The sequence below is a fragment of the Oxyura jamaicensis genome, chromosome 14 (genome assembly GCF_011077185.1).
Source record: "Oxyura jamaicensis isolate SHBP4307 breed ruddy duck chromosome 14, BPBGC_Ojam_1.0, whole genome shotgun sequence".
Taxonomy (NCBI): Eukaryota; Metazoa; Chordata; class Aves; order Anseriformes; family Anatidae; genus Oxyura; species Oxyura jamaicensis.
The window spans coordinates 6,046,274-6,065,688 of record NC_048906.1 but is presented as its reverse complement, the minus strand read 5'-3'; the positions used below and the strand labels follow the sequence as shown (position 1 = coordinate 6,065,688).

At 49.1% G+C, this 19,415-nt stretch overlaps 1 protein-coding gene across 1 annotated transcript in view; it reads right to left on the bottom strand.

Moving 5' to 3' along the window:
- Window positions 1-939: 939 nt before the first annotated feature.
- ADAP1 (ArfGAP with dual PH domains 1) overlaps window positions 940-19,415 on the bottom strand; it is a 57,382-nt gene continuing 38,906 nt past the window's right edge. The window contains exons 5-11 of the mRNA XM_035339251.1: window positions 11,843-11,955; window positions 9,071-9,217; window positions 4,858-4,941; window positions 4,296-4,358; window positions 3,839-3,910; window positions 3,306-3,534; window positions 940-2,954 (exon numbers count right to left, since the gene is read on the bottom strand). Of these exons, the coding sequence (XP_035195142.1) occupies window positions 2,926-2,954; window positions 3,306-3,534; window positions 3,839-3,910; window positions 4,296-4,358; window positions 4,858-4,941; window positions 9,071-9,217; window positions 11,843-11,955 (737 nt within the window). The 3' untranslated portion in view covers window positions 940-2,925. The remainder of the gene's footprint in view (window positions 2,955-3,305; window positions 3,535-3,838; window positions 3,911-4,295; window positions 4,359-4,857; window positions 4,942-9,070; window positions 9,218-11,842; window positions 11,956-19,415) is intronic.

Sequence of the window (19,415 nt, the reverse complement as noted above, 5' to 3'; positions counted from 1 at the left end):
TAATTAAATAATTGTCATAGGAATTGTAATGCCCATTATATGAGTCAATTTTACACACACACACACACACACACACACACCCTTACTTACTTGTCACACACACATGATCTTTCTAGCTCCCTAAAACCACAAACAAACAGCCTGTCCTGGCTTTTCCCTACTTCTAACGTGCCTTACTTTTTAAGAGAAAAAAACAAGATAAATACCATACTTTTCTGTAAATTATATCCACGTACACACACACAGAGCGCTACGTATGTGTGTGTACATACGCTTCTATGCACTATACTTAGTTTGAATTACATAGAACAATATGTTTCTAACTTTAAAAAATTTATATATAATTATAAAACACCCAGGTGCATGCTTTTAATTAAAAATTAATAAATTTAGTTATAAAAGGCTATAGCACCAGCTATAGATGAACAGGCAACGTATGTATGTACACATGAGATATTTATACATTTGTAAATTAAATTAGGTTTCTGTAAACGTATATTTTAAAAGATGCATAAAGCCATGCATGCGTGTGTTCTCACAAACTATATTTTAATATATATACATACACACACAAAATCTATGTTGCACACAGCATCCTGTAACGTGAAATGGGGTTTATATTTGTGTGCCTGTGTGGGCTCAGTAAAATATATTTTATGTGTGTATGCATACATAAAATAAAGATGTATCATGGCTCGCTATACAGTACAGCTCTGTACACACACGGACGCCGTTACATAATACACATATTTTACACACCCACCCACCCCAGCCCACCCCCTCGGGCAGCCCCAGGGGGCCGCGTGGTGCTGTGGGTGCCCAGCACTCTACCAGCACCCTTCACACCTCGCCTCATTGTGGTTGGAGGCCCGGGGTTTGGTTTGGTTTGGTTTGAAGCCCCCGTCTTACCTCTCCCGCAGAGCCAGCACGACACTGCCACCCATCTGACATCATAATTTATTGGTGCGAATGACATTTAGTACCACAGTTGTCTTACCAGTGACATAACAAACGTACACAGCCCATGAGATGGGTTCGGTTACAAACACCAACGTAAGGAACGCGTCGGACAGATCAGTGTCTTGGTCTGTTACTCAATGGATGCAGAAAAAACATTTTTTCAGGTAAAAATTCAGCACGTTGTGTGCAGGTCCCAGCCCAACCGCCACGAACGCGTCGCCCCCCACTCGCAGCAGTTACAGTGCTCAAAACATCACTGAAATGTCACTTCAAGCAGCTTTTTTATCTCTCAGAAAAAAAAAAATTAACCAAAAAAAAATTAAGGGATGAATTAAGGGAAAAAAGTGCAACAACCAGTTTGCAGAAGCACCGTGTCAGCAGCCAGCAGGGCTGAAGGGAGGCACCTGCCCTCAGGCTGGGCACAACCCAGCCTGAGGCTCAACCCCAAGCAACCTGGCCCCAAAAAGACAGCGACAGCCCAGCCATGGGGCAAGAAGCCTCTGCTGAAAACTAGCCCAGAGACAGCATCGCCACCACTTAGGAGGCGTGATGCTCACCCCCACCCAATTTATTTATAGTTTACCTCTACAAGAGCGGGAGGATCAGTCATCTAGCAACATTTACACGCCATGAGACCACGCAAGCCAAACTTGGGCTCCATTTCCACCCGAGCTGCCTGGGAGGCCCAAGGTCCCCGCAGTGCCTCCAGCCTGCACCACGCGCAGGCACGGCCCCCACTGCCTCTCCACCAGGGCCTACACCCGCACGGGCACTGAGGAAGCGGGCACGGTGATACCAGTGGTGGCTTCCAGAGGACAGGTGGCCTCAGCTGGGATGGGTGGGCTCAGCTGGGAAGGGCGGCACTCCCCTGTCCCTTTCGGGGAAGCAGGAGGAGTTTCACCTTGGCACAAACCAGGATGGAAGGGTGGAAGCGGGTGGGGCGCTGCATGGAAAGTGCTGTCCGTGGGGAGGAACGCGGGGACAAACTTACTACCAGGAGTTGATTTAAGCTGCTCTGAGCTCTGGCACTTCTTCATGTTTTAAGGGTCTGGAGGATGGGGGCGAGCAGGACACATGACGCTGCCTTCTCACACGGTTTGGTCACCTCCAAACTCCCCTGCCAGTAAACGGCTGCAGCTTCCTACATTTAAAGACAATGTTTTCTCTCCTTCATGTCTTTAGGTTCATGCTTCGCATCCCGTTAGGATGTCAGCATCTCAGGGACTCACAGTCTCCCCTGGGAAATGGCTGGCAGGGAGCTAGGGCAGCAGGAGGAGCCGGCAGACGTCCCCAGCAGCAGCGGGACCAAGGCTGACCCAGCCAAAGCCCTCTGGTGAGGCTGGGCCTTGGCTGAGCTCTGCCACCAGAGCAGGCGGCTCGGCCCTAGGCCGCATCTCCTGCTGAACTGAAGCAGCACTGAGCTACGGGGGAAGAAAAGCAGCTTAGCACCAACCTCACCACCCAGCAGCACCTCAGAGAGGGCATTTGAGTGGGCAGGAGGGATGGAGCACATCCTCTTGTCCCCCAGAACAGTCACCACTTGCCACAAGAAACCCTTCAGGGTTTTTGCACCAGCTACGGACCACATTGTCCAGAGAAAGCCCCATACCCATGAGATTGTGCCACCAAGACTCTTCATCATCCCATGGTGCGGCACCCCTTCCAGCCAGTACAGTCCTCAAGGCAGGTACCTACTGCAGGGGACACCCAAATCGGCTGCACGTGGACATGAGGTGCAGGGGGGAGCCATGGAAACAAATTTCGGGTTGGATCAGCATCTGTCACATTTTGCTGCTGCCCTTCTTGGCTTCCAACATGATCAAGTGAATGATGAAGGGAAAGGGAAGTATTATTATTATTATTATTACTGTTATTATTAATAATTATTATTTTTAACATTTCAAATAAAACCATGTTGTGTTGTAAACAGAAGCTCATTCCTCAGGTCTGACCAGCCAGTCCCATCTAAGGTTTATGCTTGAAATGGGCTTCCACTGAAACAACAACAACAAAAAAACAAACAGAGAAAACAAAGTTAAAGCCAGGAGCATGACAAGCCCAGCTCTGCAGACAGACCTCGTGCTGCTGACGCTCTTCGGGTCTGATTATCCTCATAACTGGGTGACCGATTGTCCTTACAGTACTGCGGACATCACCACAGGGTGAGGAGGGAAGCAGCAGGACACCACCCTCCTCCTCCAAAGGTGAGCCTCGCAGAGGCTGCTCACACTACATGCAAGGGAGCCCCCCCAGCCATCACATCCCTGACCCCCCTCTATCCACCCCATCCTCTAAATGTGAAATAAATGGGACGAGGCTGTTCTCCAGACCTCGTGAGCACACACCTGCATATTCCTGAGGCAGCATCGGCCTGCTTATAACCTTCTGGAAGGTGGTGATCCACTCCAGCTGGTCGTCCTCTGTCTCACAGGCGAAGAGGAATTTCCTGTCCGGGGTGACGATGGTGATGCCGTGCTGCCAGTGATTTCCCTGCGTGGATGGTGGGAGCCCTTCCAGAACTTTGTAGCTGTTTTCCTTGCTCCCAATAAACACCTCCCCTCTTGCAAAGGCATCCTAGAAGACAGTGGAGCAGTGAGGCAGGATGCAGATGAAGATCCATCTCATGGGCTTTCTCTGCATGTGGCCAGAAGTGCAAAGTGCAGCAGCCAAGCACCAAAAACACCGATAGCCCCATGGAGCCCCCGCCAGCAGCACCCAGGACTTGGGACCTGCCCCCCCAGCCCCACCACCAGGAACGCATAATCCAGATGCAGAAAAATCTGCACTTGGTGAGGGTTGCTCAAGCGTTGTGGTGAGGGTCAGCCTGGGCTTTGCTGCAGATGATGCCCTGCAGACAGCCCAGGCTCCCTTGTCTTACCAGGGGATCTTTGAAATACATGAGCCTTCGGTCATCCATGGTGAACCACCGCTTCTTGAATCCTTCTGTTTGCTGAAGAGTCGAGAAGTGCCGGATTACACACCAAAATAAGCAGCACCTTTCTCACTGGGCACCACCCAGGGCTTTGGGGTTGTTTTGGGCAGCTTGGAGAACCCAGGTGTGCTGGGGCTATTTGGGGAAGGTGGTTTCTGGGGCAGGCTGCGCCAGGAGGGCTTACAGAAATTACCACCTGGGAGATGGGGTGGGCTGGTCTGTGATACTTTAACCTCTGCTTCCAAAGCCAAAGTGTGGGGGTGAAATGCTTATTAACGTGATTACAGCGTTAAGGCTTCACCTCTCCGGGGGGCGGTGAGTTTGTCCCACCAGCAGACCTTTTTCCACCCAGTACAGAGAAAGCCTTGGTGTTGGGGGTATTGCAGAAACATTTATACCCTACCTTTGGCCCCGTTTTCTCCATGTATCCTTCCTTCAGGTAGTTTCTAGAAAGCTTTGGCACCAGCTGGAACAACCCAAACAGGAGAGAAAAAAGAGTGTGGCATCAGCTGGGGGGGGGGGGGGGGGGGCACTGGGCAGCTATGGGGGTCCCTGGACAGGGGAAAGACCCACCTGAGCCCACCCAAGCTCTCTGCAACCAGATTCCACAGAACCCAAATCTTCTCACTGACTACTGGACAAAACAACTCTTTTAAAGCTTCTGGAGAAGGAGGTGGGTTTATTCGTTGGTTTTTGTTGGCAATTCTGTGCAGATGAGCCAGCCACCTGTACCACAGCAGGCTGGTCTGGCTCTTTCCTTTCAGTTTCTAGTATTTGCCCTGTAGAATTTTTGTCTGAAAATGGTCTGAAGTCCCTTGCACCAAAATAATGGTAATTGTACAGCACGCACTGAAGGATGGAGCACTCCCAAGTTTTCCTTTTTTTTTTCTTTTTCTTTTTCTTTTTTTTTTAAACAAGATGATAAAAATGAGTAAGGAAAAAAAAAAACATGCAGGAAAACTCACATCAGCGTCGCTGGCTCCAGGGAACGCCACTTGTAAGTAATGAAAACGTGCTGCCCGGATGGCATTGAACCAGTCCACAATTTCCTAATAACAAGAAAGAAAAAGACCAGCGAGTCATGTAGTCTGCACATAACAACACAATGTGATCCTGCTGCACTTCAGCTCTCCCAGCACTTTGTCCCAAGTGACAAGAGTGCAGTTTAGTGGCAGCCCTCAAAGGAAAAAAAAAGAAAAGGAAAAAGAAAAAAAAAAACACATAGAAGAGAGGATAAAGCTGCAGTGAGAGGCTCATGGTAGCAATAACCCTGGTTCCAGCCACAGCAGCCTGGGTTCACCCAGGTGGCTTCCCAGCCCAGATCCCCATCTTCTTAAGTAGCGCTTGTGGGAAGGGGAAGGTCAGCAGAGGAAAACCCAGCTGGCGGCTTGAAATGAGATTTCAGGTGAGTCAGGAGCCACCGCTTAAGATTAGTGGAGCTCAAAGCACCAGGGAGCTCCAGGACGAGGAGCAGCAGGACATGCAGGGGGTGCTCGGTGGCCCCAAACCCTCCTCCTGGCACACAAAGAGCTGGTGAAGCCCACCATGGAGATGCTGAGCCCAGCAGCGAGCCCGATCCTGGGAACGTATTTTTTTTACCCCCCATTGCATCCCCTTTTGCTTGCAGGTCCAAAGCCAGCCTGACACCACCACAGCCTGTTCCCCATCACCAGTTCTATCCTTCTAAATGCAGGGCGTGTGAGGAACATCTCAGTGCCTGAATCCCCCGAAAGTTCGGAGGCCATAGCAATACAGGTCTGTATTTTGCTAAAAGAGTGACCAAATATCTCTTTATCCTTGTACTGCAGACCACCAGCCACATCCTTGAATCCTCTATGGAAAAGCACAATGATACTGAAATCCCAGCTCAATTCCCAGATGCTGTGGCACTTCTTCCTTCCCATGGAAAACATCTCCTTCCATTCTTTTTCCCTCCAAAGTAGTTGTGGTTATGAAGGAGATGGATGCACGGGTTGTTATTAACACGCGTGAAGTGTTCTGAGCCAGACGTGATCCTAAGATCAGCGACCTTCTAGGTGAGGTGGCTGTAGTGTAGGAAATGCTGTAACCAAGTAGTAGTCAGCCTTTGGTAAGATTTAAATTTTTACATACTTAAAAATGATTGAGGGGGAAAAAAGGCTCTGATTTGTAATTTTGGAGATCTCAGTTTTAAGGAACTTCAGGTATCTTAAAAATGATCTAATGTAGCAAATAGCCATCCTCTAAAAGTTCCGATGTTCTGCTTTGGCTTGTTACCTATTTCAAGTTGAAAGGGGAAAAAACATAACAGGACATACACAAACAACGTTTTGGAAAACTCTGACCTACTTGTCTGAGGTTTACTTACTTATCACTTGCTTTTCTACCTTAAGCAGCTAAGCAGACCCCAGATAGCAGCACAAAGAGGATCAGCAGAAGGAACTGGCTCCTCAAGTTAATGATGGCCACAACAGGCTAGAGGTAATGAAAAATAAGCTGTCATGTTAAAACAGTGATATTCCATACAATCAACAGCTGGGTGGCTACTGGACGTCCTGCCTGAGGGTCACCTCCTTGACTGGGATGTGAGGTAGGGTTTCACCCTGCAGAAAAGCAAAGGACAAAACTCTCATGGACTTCAGAATATCGATCGTTTCTTAGAGCATGAATCACCCATGGTTACACCACCTTTCTTTACACAGACCTATACCTGTCTGCAAAGCCAGGAGGCTCACTTGCTAAAGGTTTTCTGCATGTATAATGAACACCACCACAGATTTGGTGAGGATATATCTGATGCACAAGAACAATTTTCAACTGCTCGGTGGTTTGGGACAGGAAAGTGTTGTCTCATGAGCTCGTTAGTAGAGATTCCTTTAACTGATTTACGTCTCAGAGCAAGCAGAGAAAATGAACCACTGCCGGTACCTTTGCAGATGGCTCTTGCAGGCTCTCAGCTTCTTCCTGACTTGCTGGGAGTACCACCGCAGACCCCACCTCACACACCTGATGGTGCCACCTGGGTGTTCCTCCGGCCTCTGTCCCGAACCCGAGCTACCTGCACTGCCAATGTGACCTCAGACTGGACAAAAATACAACTTCTTCTCATCATTCCTCCTGCTCATCAATCCCTGAAGCTCGAGCAACAAACTCCTGCTGTTGCTGACTGATCCCCCATGCTACCTCTGTCTGTCCTGAAAGCTCCTGGTGCATCTCAGGAGCATTGGGGAAGAGCATCCAGCTGATTTGTCCAGAAGATTTGAAGATACTGTTTTTTACCCCAAAGGGTGGCCTTTCCTGGAGATCCAGCCCTCTGAGGATGCTAAGGATGACGATAACTTCAGGGATGGCAGCAGCACACGGCAGCTTTGAGCTGTTCCTGTGATGGCTTCCAGAAGTCCTGCAGAGGGAGCTTCAGCCCCAGACAGGAGCTCAGTGCGGCTTCTGCAGCTTTCCTACGAGCCAAGGCATGCCTGGAGCCCTGCCAGCCTGCCTGCCTTCAACCATCAGAGCAGGTCCTGGTGGTACGGTGTGCGAGAGCTGTAACTCAAACCCCACTGCTCTCCTCTCCTGCACCTCCCTGCCTCCAGCTCAGGCCATCAAGAAGTCCAGTGGCCTTTAACAAACTAACCCTTCTCCTGGCCAAACAGGCAGAGCTCTACTAAGGCCTTGTTTGCACTAGACAACGGTGCCAGGTAGAACCCCTGGGTCATTTTTAGTTTAATGGACATGGGGTGTGATACACACAGCCTTCAGCTGTGGTGCTCCAGCCTAGAGCTTCAGCTGTTGTGTCCTAAAGTGAAAGAGCGAGCTGCTCAGCTCCTCCTGCTCACACGCAAGGTGTGCTGCTCTTCATTTCATTTCCAGCAGAGCTGGTCTCTATCTCTAGCAGGTGCCTCAGGCTCACCTCAGCTGGCTCGGTCCATCTGGTGGTGGGTACGTGCTAACGAAACCCCCAGCTGCAGGGAGCTGCCCCAGCCCCTGGAGCTCGGGGGCAGCAGCAGGGTGACACAGGCTGGCCCTTCGGCCTTGATCCTCCTAGGTGCCTTACTCCAGTGAGTTGTTGGGGTTATTATCACAGGGTGTTTGACCTTCTTGCACTCCTCCATCAGCCAAAAGGGCATAGAAATTTCAAGGAAGTCGAGAGAAATTCAGCTTAGGTGTTATCAGATGGCATCAGTGAGCTTCCTGCCTACACACCCTAACTGAGGCAGGAGCAACCGCGTTCAACCCGTGGGAGCAGAAATTCAGAGGCAGTCCTGCCTAAAGCAATGGCCTCAATGTCACAAAGCACTCCTTCCAAGAGGGGCCTTGGCTGAAAAATCATCTTTTTCAACCTAAGATAATTAACAGTAAAATCCCGACTCTGCTGAGCAGACTGCCAGCAAACCATAGACAGGGGCACGATGGTGGGATTCAGCTTTCACAGGAAAGAGCTCCTTCCTTTTATTTCCTGTGCTCATCCTCAAATCAAGAGCACCTTGGTTTTTGGTGGCACAACTGGACTATGGTCTGGAGACAAGAGGCTCTGCTGTGAGCATGGACTGCTTATTGCTAGCAAGGCTGGCTGGCTCCCCACACCTGGGTGAACGGAGAACGGGCTGTGCATCCAGACAGTTCCACAAATCCTGGGGGACCTGCTGTTCTGGTCCACGTGGGATTGCCCCCAGAATGGGGACGTAAACACCGCATGAACATGATAGCTTTAGGTTTGGGGCTATTGGCCACTCCACGGCTGCTATTTTTGGGGAACCCCAAATACTTGGTGGAGGAAAGAGATGAAAATATGTCTGCAAGATGGCATCACTGCAAACTCACCTGCTTCTGCTCTTTGAGTGCACACCAGTGCACGGAGACAAAACGCCAACCTGCACTGCTGAGTCCAATGGGGCAGTGTGGTGACTCTCAGGGTTCTTCTTGGTGGCCCCATGGACATGTCCCCTCCGACGCCCTCCAGGAGGACTGTGACCCTCCTCTCACTGCCCTGACCTCTGTGTCCCACTCTCCTCCTTGTGCAAAGAAACACCCCAGGCCCCCGAGCCCTCTTCTCCACAGATTTCCATTTTACAAAGTCCCAAATCCCTCCCACATCGCCCAGCACATCCCAGCTGGGTTAGAGGCTGGCGTGCCCCAGGCTGGCTCTGTGTAGCACCAATCCTGCAGGACCTCAAACAGCCCTTGTTACCTCCATGCTCTCACCTTGCCATCTTCATGATAAACAAAGATGTTCCTTGTGCTATTGTCCTTCAAGTAAGTGATCTGTAGTCCGTGTGGGTTCCCAATTTTTGCAGGCTGGAAAGTTGCATTTAAATGTTCAATCTTCATAATTGCTTTGGGTTCTTTTGCCTGAAAAACACAGCTGAGTGAGCAAACACCTGAGAATTGGCTTTCAAACCAGAAAGCAGTTCACTGTGTCAGAAACAAACTCGTGATTGAGGCCATTAGCTACAACACGACACCCAGCACACAAAACTGCCTGGTGATAATATATCTGAGGCTTTGCTCAGGCAGCGACGAGTGCTTTCTGCCAGCACAGGAAAATGCTCTGCTGTTCTGTGAAATTCAGTGAAGTTCAAGGGGAGAAAGCTTTCAGCCCAGAAGCGAGATATACAGGTCAGGTCTCAAGATAGGATATTGTGCTATGAAAGACAAGCAACTTCATGCCTCTTCTCCCTGCTTCTAATTCCATTGCCTCCTGACTCATAGATTTCCTCCAGCCTCTTTACATAATGATAAATGACCAGCATTTACACCTGGATGAGCACTATTAAAGAAGAAAGAAAGCCACTCAGCCAGACAAAAAAAAAAAAAAAAAAAAAAAAAAAAAAGCACAGACTGCTAACTACCAGGCCAGAATGCTTTCTGCATCTCAAGCACCCACAGCCAGTTCACCCTTGCCCAAGAGGGATGGAGGATTGTCCCCTTTGGAAACATCAGACCTGACTGCCAGGGACACCACGCCCACATCCCCACCAGTCCCCTCCTTCCACGTGAGCCATTGGCTTCTGACTCTGCTCCTCCGTTTGCCCTCTAAACTGGGTATTTGCTTTCTGGAGGAAAAAACGTACACCTCACAACCCCCTCTGGGGTGGCTTAGCCTAGCAATGAGTCTGGATCAGGCCCTTCCCAAGCACCAACGCCACCCTCACCCTCTGTGGCAGGTCACCTGTATTTTGTAGCACAGTGTCTTCCTACAAACCAGGGCTCGAAGTGTACCACCCTTTTAGAACCGAATGAATACAACAGAGAGCTGAAAAATTCTGAGAAATAAAGATTGTGCTCTTTGTAACACCAGCTTTAGGCCGTGCCAAGTCTCCTGACTTACAGCTGCAATTAGGCAGAGGAGAAACCCCCCAGAGCCAATTCCCACTCCATGGGATGCGACTCAACCCAGGCATGAAGACGTGAGCGTCTCCAGACAGCAGCGCTGGGACACACGGATGAGAGAGGCTCCATCTCCCTGGACGCTAGATGGCACTTGGCCAAGTTGGTATCGCTTTGTTCTGCTGCAATGGGAACAAAACCAGAAGGATTTTTCAGAGGGAGCTGAATAGCTTTGTGGGTGATAATTTCAACCCAATGCTCCCACAGCCTGAAGCATCACAGTGTGACAGGACTTGAAACCTCAAGAAATAGAAGAAAACTCCTCGGTGGCCTTTTGCTGCTCATTTCTGCACTCCAGGACAAGGATGGAGGCAGAGAGGTGGCTGACACAGCCTGGGACACAGCCAGGGGACAGTGCTTGGGGACAGAAGGCCACGCAGGGGAGCCATGGTCCCCCCCCAGTGCCACAGGGAAGTCCCTGCATGGGAGGAGATGCCAGAGCTGCTTCGGGACCTTGGGGACTTGCCGTGGAAGCCAACCCACCGTGGGTGACCGTAGCGGGGAAATCCCGGCAGAGAGGACGTGCCGTGGCAGTGCAGTTCCCACCATGGCTATACGGTCACCAGTGAAGAAAAAAAAAAAAAAAAAAAAGCCTTAAGCCACCACAGCAGTTAATAGCAACTGAATCAGGGCTGGATTTGGGACTTTCACTTCTCCCTCACTTATGACTGGCCGTCTCCTGTCAGGATACATAACTGCACCACCCCACGCAAAGCTGAAAAAGAAGCGCTACCTAAGCTGGCCACTGGGCATGGAGAAGCGTGGCTGGATGGTCCCTCCCTCTGCATGAACGGCCAGCGATGCCCCCATCACAACACAGCAAGTGCACCAGATATTTTTAGAGGCTTGCTGATGGCTCTGGATAGCTGTCGGTGCTTTACTGGAGCTTGATGCACAGCTGCGATGGAAGCATTACCCTCTCTGAAGGTGATCAAGACACATTGAAGGTTTCAGGGGAGACCAAAAGATCAGAGGAAAACACCTCAGCTCCCTCCATTATGTGGTAGAGAGTAGTAGAGTGTCTGTCTATTCATCACCCATCCTATTTTCATGGTAATAGCTCTGTATCTCACTTACAATAAATGAAATCTGCTCTGGGGAAAAAGACAAATGCTTCTACCGCTTGACACTGCAAGAGAAAAACCCGAGGACTTTCCCTCTGGATTGCCTGGCCTGCCATGTCACTTAAAGGAGGTTTCAGACCCCAGTGACCACCATGAGGTGGTGTTACCTTTGCCACCAGCTAGCCACAGACACAAAATCCATCTCAGCTGGATCATACACACGCAGCCAGAGATGAGAAAATCTCCTTCATTAGTGGTTTAAGGAAAGCCTTTATGGACTTTAAAACACAGCAGGAGGGTGTAAAACGGTCAGTTAGGGTCTCACTGTGGTGGTGGACCAAGAGCATAACCCTACAATGAGGCTGGCAAGGTGGCACCCCTGTCCTGGACTGACTTGTGACTCAGTGCTAATGAGAACTCTGTGACCCTACACATCAAACAGCGGTGGCCCAGAAATTACTTGTTCACAGATGCTCTTACAGCTGTCATCCCCCATCAACAAAGAGCAGCCCCAGAAACTCACGTCGTTTTTGTTGAAGTACTTCAGTGCACCTTCCCTCTCCGATAACACAAATTTTCGGCTTAGGAATTGCCCGTTGTCACGTCCTCTCTTCCACAGGAATCCTTCTCGGTACCCTGCAGCAGAAAGCAATTGCTGAGAACCAGGGATAAAACACTTCGCTGAAAAAGGAGATAGGATAAAGAAAAGGAGAGGAACTTTTGACTTCAAAACCAAGTAGATCAAATGTGTGGCTGGATTGCACAAGACAGAAGAAACAGGCTTTTGCCTTCGGATTTGCCTTTCTCACTGATGCTCTTTCCCAGCCTCTCATGCTTCAGAGATCTCCAGGCTCTGATACAGTGACATGCCAGGTACAGGGGGATTTGCACTGTGCATCACACGCTGTGGTATGGGCAGAGACTTGAGCCCTTGCTCCCCAGGGACAACCCCAGCTCCTGGCACCACCTCTCACAACTCATGGAAATAGCACTTCTGGAGTAAGAGGAAGGCTGGCAAGACAGGGCCTCCTGCATTGATAAAAAACAGGAACCCCCAAGAACTGTCCAATAAAAGCTTTATGAATATCAGCAGAGTGGTTGAATAGTCTTCTTCCAGCTGTTCAAGACTTAATTATTAAAAAGTCCCACTGAAAAAAAGTGTTCCCCTTTCTTTTAATTTCAGTCCTTTCAGAATTCTGGTTTTGGCTCTCCGAAGGTAGGATTTTAAATTAAAAATTGCACGTTATAAAACTTGCAACTATTTTTTGTTTTAATAAGTGGAAGTGACTATGGAATCGTCAAGCAGCCTCTCCTTCATCTGAGTGCTACAGAAAATCCTTATTCAACCCGCTTTTCAGGCAGTTGTTCATGTCATCCAGTGTCATGTAGGATTTATTTAAAACACAGATGAAAAGATGCACAAAAACCACTCAGCCAGCTCCTCAACACTCACTCTGCAGGTACAAATGATATAAAATGGTTCCCTGCCATAGGAAACCTAGAGAAAAAAAATATGTCCACACACACACAAGCACATTTATCAGTCAGAAATGACGGAAAGAAAAGAGTGACACAGACAAGGGCTAAAGATGCTAGCTGAAGAGAAAGTGCCCATCTAGCTAAACGTGCCTTTGCTGATAAGCCAAGGTACCCGTTTCTTCTGCCTGGACTGATGAAACCCCAAGCCAAATACTTTCTCCAGCTCCTCAGAGAGACCTTTGCTGAATGCAAGGCAAAGCCGTCAACATCTGGTGTAAATAAGTGCAATGGCAAAGCCCGTGCTGTCAGTAATGCTGAATGCTAACTACAGAGTCATAAATCTGAGCTCACATCCACTGCTGGCGTGCAGGACTGCAAGCGGGCCGATAGCGTGATGCAGATGTAAGGGCTGGAAATATTTAAAGCTGTCTGTGGCCTCTCCTTTGTTTCTTTATTTTATACGGGTCAAGTGTTGCAGCAAGGCTTTCTTTTAAAACGTGATGTCACGCTGCTGCCCGCCCGGTCCTCCCACCCCTGAGCCCTCCTGTCCCTCTGGCACAGGACAAATGCTCCGCATGGGCAGAGCACCGAGACCCACTCGCAGCAGCACACATACACCAGCCCAGGAACCCAAGCCCCGACAGCAGAGACATCAGGAGAACTACAGGGGCAAAGCTCTTGCTGTGCTCCAGCTGCCTGTCTTTCGGGCTTGGGGTGCATCTTCCCCAAAGCCAGGAGTAAGGCTGGCGGATTCAGTCTAATGATTCAATCCTGTCCCAACTCCAGCTGGGATTTTTCGACCAAAAAGCCATGCCCAACCCCTTGGGGGGCACTCGCAGCATTAGAAAGAAGCGCCCACCGACAGCAGAATTACCCAGTGTCTAAGCAAGGGGAAGCCAGCCAAGAAAGGCACCAGAACAGCCCAGGGCAGCAGCATGCACACAAGGCACAGGCTGAGCTGCTCTTATAACCACCACGGCACAAATTAATTCCTGGCTTTGCAGGGAACGCCACTACCCGCCAGGTTTGTATCAGCAAAACTGTTACGTGCTCAACAGTGCCTGAATGAGACGGAGCTCGACAGGGATACCAGCCCCCGCGACACGGGGCTGACAGGAGACAGACAGGCAGGAGGTTCTGCCTGGCTGATAAGTTCGTAAAATGTGAGATTTGCTTAACACGAGGCAGAGATGCTGCCGGGGCTCTGACGGCTGGCGGCTGCCCTCCAGAATGGCAAATGACTAAGCGGCAGGGATGGTTTCAGAGCCTCGCTGTGGCTGACTCGGAGGAAACGCCGCCAGCTCGTCGGGGGCTGCATAGGGCTGGATCTGGAGGAAAGGACACCGGTGTCAAAGAGAGAGGGAAGACAACACGTGGAGGAAGGTGACAAATGCAAACACAAGGTGATGCAGGAGGAAACACAATCTTGTAGTTCACAACCGGCCGCCTGGGTTTGCCCCGCTCAGCAGAGCACGCTGGGCACAGAGCTCAGCCCTCAGCAGCACAGCCTTGGAGCAGTTCCGCTCCACAAGTTTTGGCTGTGGGTCACACTCCTTCACTCATCTGGAGTGTTTTGTTACAAATATCCGAATGGCACAGGGTGTAAGGATGCTGTGGGCATTCCCTGTTAAACTTGTTCCCCTCCACAATTTTTTTTTGTGTGTGGACTTAAGGAACAGGGAATAAAAACTCTCTGCATTTCCCCAAAGAGGATCTCAAATAATTGCAAATTTGTAAAGCCCACCTAACGCTTGCCCCAGCACACAGGCATCCTAATGGTTTTATACAAAGAGGTGGAAGCACACAGAGGTTTGGTGAGCTGCCCGGGACAATGCTGTGAGCCAGTGCCAAGGCCAGGCTGGAAGCCTAGGTTTTCATGCCCTCATATGTATGGATATTTTCATTGTTTTGATCTCCTTTTTCCAGCCCTTTGTGGCAAAACACAGTTATCTGAATTCCACTCCAAGGGAGGAAAAAAAAATAAAAATAAAAATAAAAAACAAGCAATCAAACAAACAAAAAACCACAACACAATAGTAAACGTAATCCCTTTCCCTAGTTCACATGCCATGCCATGTCTTTCCAGAACCATCGCCTCTGCAAAAGAGCTCCTGGCTGCTCTGACAAAGCCAGCTGCTAATTTTGCTGTACTTTGGCACAGATTTTCTTAAATCCTTTGCTTGCTTCTTTTCTTTCTTCCTTCCTCCAGGGCTGTGTCCTCGGGAGCTGCTCCTCTGCTCTGTCCAAACGTGCTGCCTGCACCCCTGTCAGCGCTGATTAAATGCAAAACACAACGAACTGGACGTGAACTGAACATGAACTCATCCAGCTTCCCCAGGCAAGCAGTATGTCAGCAAGACGTGTCCTCAGCAGCCCGATCTAAAAGATTGCGAAAACAGCTGGAGAAAGTGTTGAGAAGCAGAACTGCAGGAGGCTGGAGAGGGGAGCAGATCTCAGAGCAGAGGTACCAGAGTCCCTCCTCGCCTCTGCACTACCTTACCACCAGCTTCCACTGTAAAGCTATCTGGTCACATTCAGACCGTCGTGAGGGTTGTTCTGCTTACGCTGACACAAAACAAGCACCCGCCCTGCCACACTTGCCAATTCGTAGCACTAGGGCAAGTTTGTATCCTCTCCCAAAGGACGTGGCTGCCTGTCGACGCCACGCTTGATCACCAGCACCCAGCCGTGGCTGCAGGAAGAACTACCTGACGGAGACCTGCTGGCCAGCACCCTTCAGAAATAACGCTCTCCCACTTCAACCACCTGCCAAAAAGAAAAACCAAACAGGTTTGTAGGCAGCTCTGCCACAGAACTGGGACACTTGTAAAAATGCCACCAAGCAGTTGTGACGAAGCTGGCCAACAAACAGCACATGTATCACCTGACATGGCACAGCCCCTGGGGTGCTCCAGCCCAGCCCAGCTTTCTCACCATCCAAGGAGCCACAGAGGAAGCAAGGGAGAGGATTTGCTCTCAAGACAGTCTAGCACAGATACCATCTTTCCATCTGACTTCCTCCAGCAATTTGCCCAAGTTCCCTATTTTTAAGAAGAGGGATATTGCTACTTCCCCAGCTCAGAGCGCCGTCACGGTGTGTGCTTATTGATGGGGCTTTTGGTATGTCTGAGCATGTGGATTATAGGAAGTACCCAAAATGACTCTTTCAGTTTCAGCCTTTCTTCTCAGAGAACAAAAAAAACTCATCCCAAGAGAAGGACAATCACTTACGCTGCCTTGGGAAAATAAAAGAAAACCGCCACGCATGGACTTTGCTTTCCCTCATCCTATTTTGTAAAGCATGATAAACTTGTACTTGAACCACATCTGCTCTTCACTTTCTTTGGTGCTCTACTTTGCAATCTCAGCTGGGAACGGAACTGCTTGTTTCCAGGACATTTCTAGGTCAGTGGTAAAACCAGAAACATGCTTCTATATCCAAACCAAGCACAGCGATAAAGCCAATACTATCCCCAAGAACAAGTGCATTACTGCATTGGTTTTTTCCTGGTCTCACTGCAAGACAAAGCATGGAAGGCTGAAAAGAGGAAAAAAATGACTCGTGTGTGCAATCCAAGAACAACTGCATTTTCCTAGAGTTTGGGCAGGGGCCCTCCACCTAGAGAGGTTTTCTTTTCTCTAGGCAGCCAGACAAGGTGCTCTGACCCCGATTCAGAGCTCTGCAGATGAAGAGGAAGATATAAACACAACTACATCACTTTGCTGCTAAAACTACCGGGTACATATCACCACTTCTGTATGTCAGAAGCCGAGTAGCCTGCTACACTCACGCTGTAAGATGTTAATTAAACCAGAACGGTGGATGGGTACTCACTGGAGATGATGTGCCTGCGTTTTCTGCAAGGTTAAGGAGTGGCATAATTACTTGGAGCAGCTGAGTGGAGAATCCCTACCATCCTTCACCACCACTGACACTGATGTCACAACCTCCTTTTAGCACGAAGAGTCTGAAGGATATTTCTTCAAAAATAAACCATAATCAGAGAGCTGGACTGAGAAGGTGGCATATTCTAAGGTTTCCCAAGGGACTGGACTTCAAATAGTGTTGCAAAAAGAACCGCACACCTCTTGTTTGGCTGCATCAGTGTAAATCGCTTGGTTTGATTGCTGGAAGTTGTAGTATTTCTTTGTTGTCTCAATGACTTCAATGTGAATTTTTTAAGCATTCCAATAAAAATAATTTTTTAAAAAGCTAAATTTTTTTGTGGAGTGAAAACACCGCTCTTTGTTTGGAGACAAATTTGTCCTCCCCACACAGAAAGCAGTCCCCTGTAAGTGTTGTCAAGGGCAGTCAGCCAACTGAGAGCTTGCAGCCAAGGCTCCAACCGCTCCTCTGGTCCACCGCACCGCACCAGCAGCTTTTTTTCCCTGTCTGCAGCTGTGCTGAGTAGCTTATAACTTCCCTGAAAATAATTCTGCAGTCATCTCCAGATAAATACACTTCCTGCTGGTTACATGTTCAGCAGTGCAGATAGAGGCGTACTGGAGATGTCAGCATCCACACGTGCAGGAGGCAGACGGGGCCTCGGAGGCTGGGGGATGCGATGGCATCCTCTCCTTTCCCCATGGCACTGCTGGCATGGGCCACATGAGGATCCACCAAGAGCTGCCCCCACTCAAGCACAGTTCAGTGCTTTGGAAATGAGTCTCAGCAAGGGGTGAACACGTGTTGAGCGGTCCTGCACACCTAACAGTTTCCTCACTGCTGTAAGGACACCTGGGAGGTAAGCTCTGGGTGCGCCTTGTGTGGGGATGGGTGCCTGGCGCATCTCGTGTCATGCCAAGTGGGACCCTCCATTTCGTGGTGCTAGCTGTGATCTCTTTCATCCCACCACCAAGACAACATCTCCTCAACCCACCCCCAGGACGACACGGCCTCACCACGCCACGCTCAGACAAGCAAAGGAGCCCAGGATCTACCATCCACGACACCAACCATTTTCTCATGCACACACATCTTAGATGGGAGAATTTCCCAGCTCTTAATCAATCAGGCCTCTCCTAATGAACACTTAGCATGCAAATTACCTTTCCTAAAGGCCATTTTGCAGAGAAAGGTTTCCTGTTGCCATCCAGTCTGCCTCTGCTGCCTTCCAGGAGCTCATAAAACAATTATTGTCCTGCTGCATTGTAGCGCCTCAGCTATGGATGCAAGCAGCTGATTAGATCGATTGCTTCCACAATACCCAATTAACCCACTCACTCTGCAAATGATTGACTTAATCAAAGGCAATTAGTGCTTGAATGGCTACATCACACACAAAGCAAGGATTCAGTAGATGATTGAGATAAAGTGCTACAGACATCTCCTTGGCCTTCTAGGGGAAAACATCATTATTAATGTTCAGCTGTGCTGGAAGCACCCAAAACCTTAGGTTGGTGGTTCTAGGTGGCACAAAAAAAAACCCACAAGGAGCAGGAACACGTGTATTTCCCTTTACTGACAAGGGAAACAATGCCACATGCTACTCCTGAGGAGAACTTGACAAATGTCTATGTTCCCCTTTTCCCCCTCTTCTTGTTCATGCCGGACTAAGAGCACCAACCAGCTGAAGAGACCTCAATGACCACCAGTCGTGAACTGGGGACTTCCGTCCCTGACAGCTTTACACAGATTTGCTCCACAAGTGCCTGATGTACAAGGTTGTCTCCCATTACCATTTCTCCCAGCAAAGTCAAAAGCATTTTACAAAACCCTCTTCAACGTTGAGGTCTTGCAGGGTGTCTTCTCCCACAATGTAAAAAAGTCACCCAGAGAAACTGGATTTGGAGGGAATGACTGCTTTCCCTCCAGCCAAATCACCCAAAACCAGCACAGCTAACCCGCTCCCCCTAAAACAAAGGATAGAGACCATTTTAGATCATGCCTACAAGAAGCTTGAGGTTGAAGCCAAGGATGGAAAACAAACTCTAGAGATCACCACACAAAGAAATCATCATCTTGCTTCACTGTGAGCAGCAAAGCCTTTGAAATGGAAAAAGTTTCTTGTTCAGATACCCATCTGCTGGAGATCAGTGTGTGAAACGGAGCCAAACACATCGCCCCTATGGAAACAACATGGGGCTGAGCTTAACAGAGGATCGAGGTCTTGAGTATGATGGAAAGAAGATGAGATCTGTCCCCATACATGGGCACGTGGTATTTAAATGTAAGGTCAGTCCCTGGGTTTCCAGTCCCTCTTAATGTCACTCTGAGTACACTTACATTGCTGGCTCGCAGCTAAAAATCCAAATTGCTTCTAAGCAAAGCCCCAGTAATAAAGCTGAAATCCATTAAGCTTGTGGTGTTTGCCACCATTTAAAAACAATTAAAATTGTTCATGACACCACTAAGCCCAGAACTCAGAGAACACTCTTGTTGATTCCGATGTCTCCCAGTGTAATCCAGACACTTTCCTTTCACTGGGCTGTCAGGTAAAAGGAACCACAGTAAGAGATCATGTACCTAATCCAGCTTCCTAAACTGTTTTAACTGGCTTCTTTAATCACATATTATCATTCCCTATGGAGTAGCTCTCCGGTGACAAAGACATTAATACAGTCATTAATACTCCCAGAAGGTATCTTGGATGGGATCACATCGCCCCTTGTGCTGG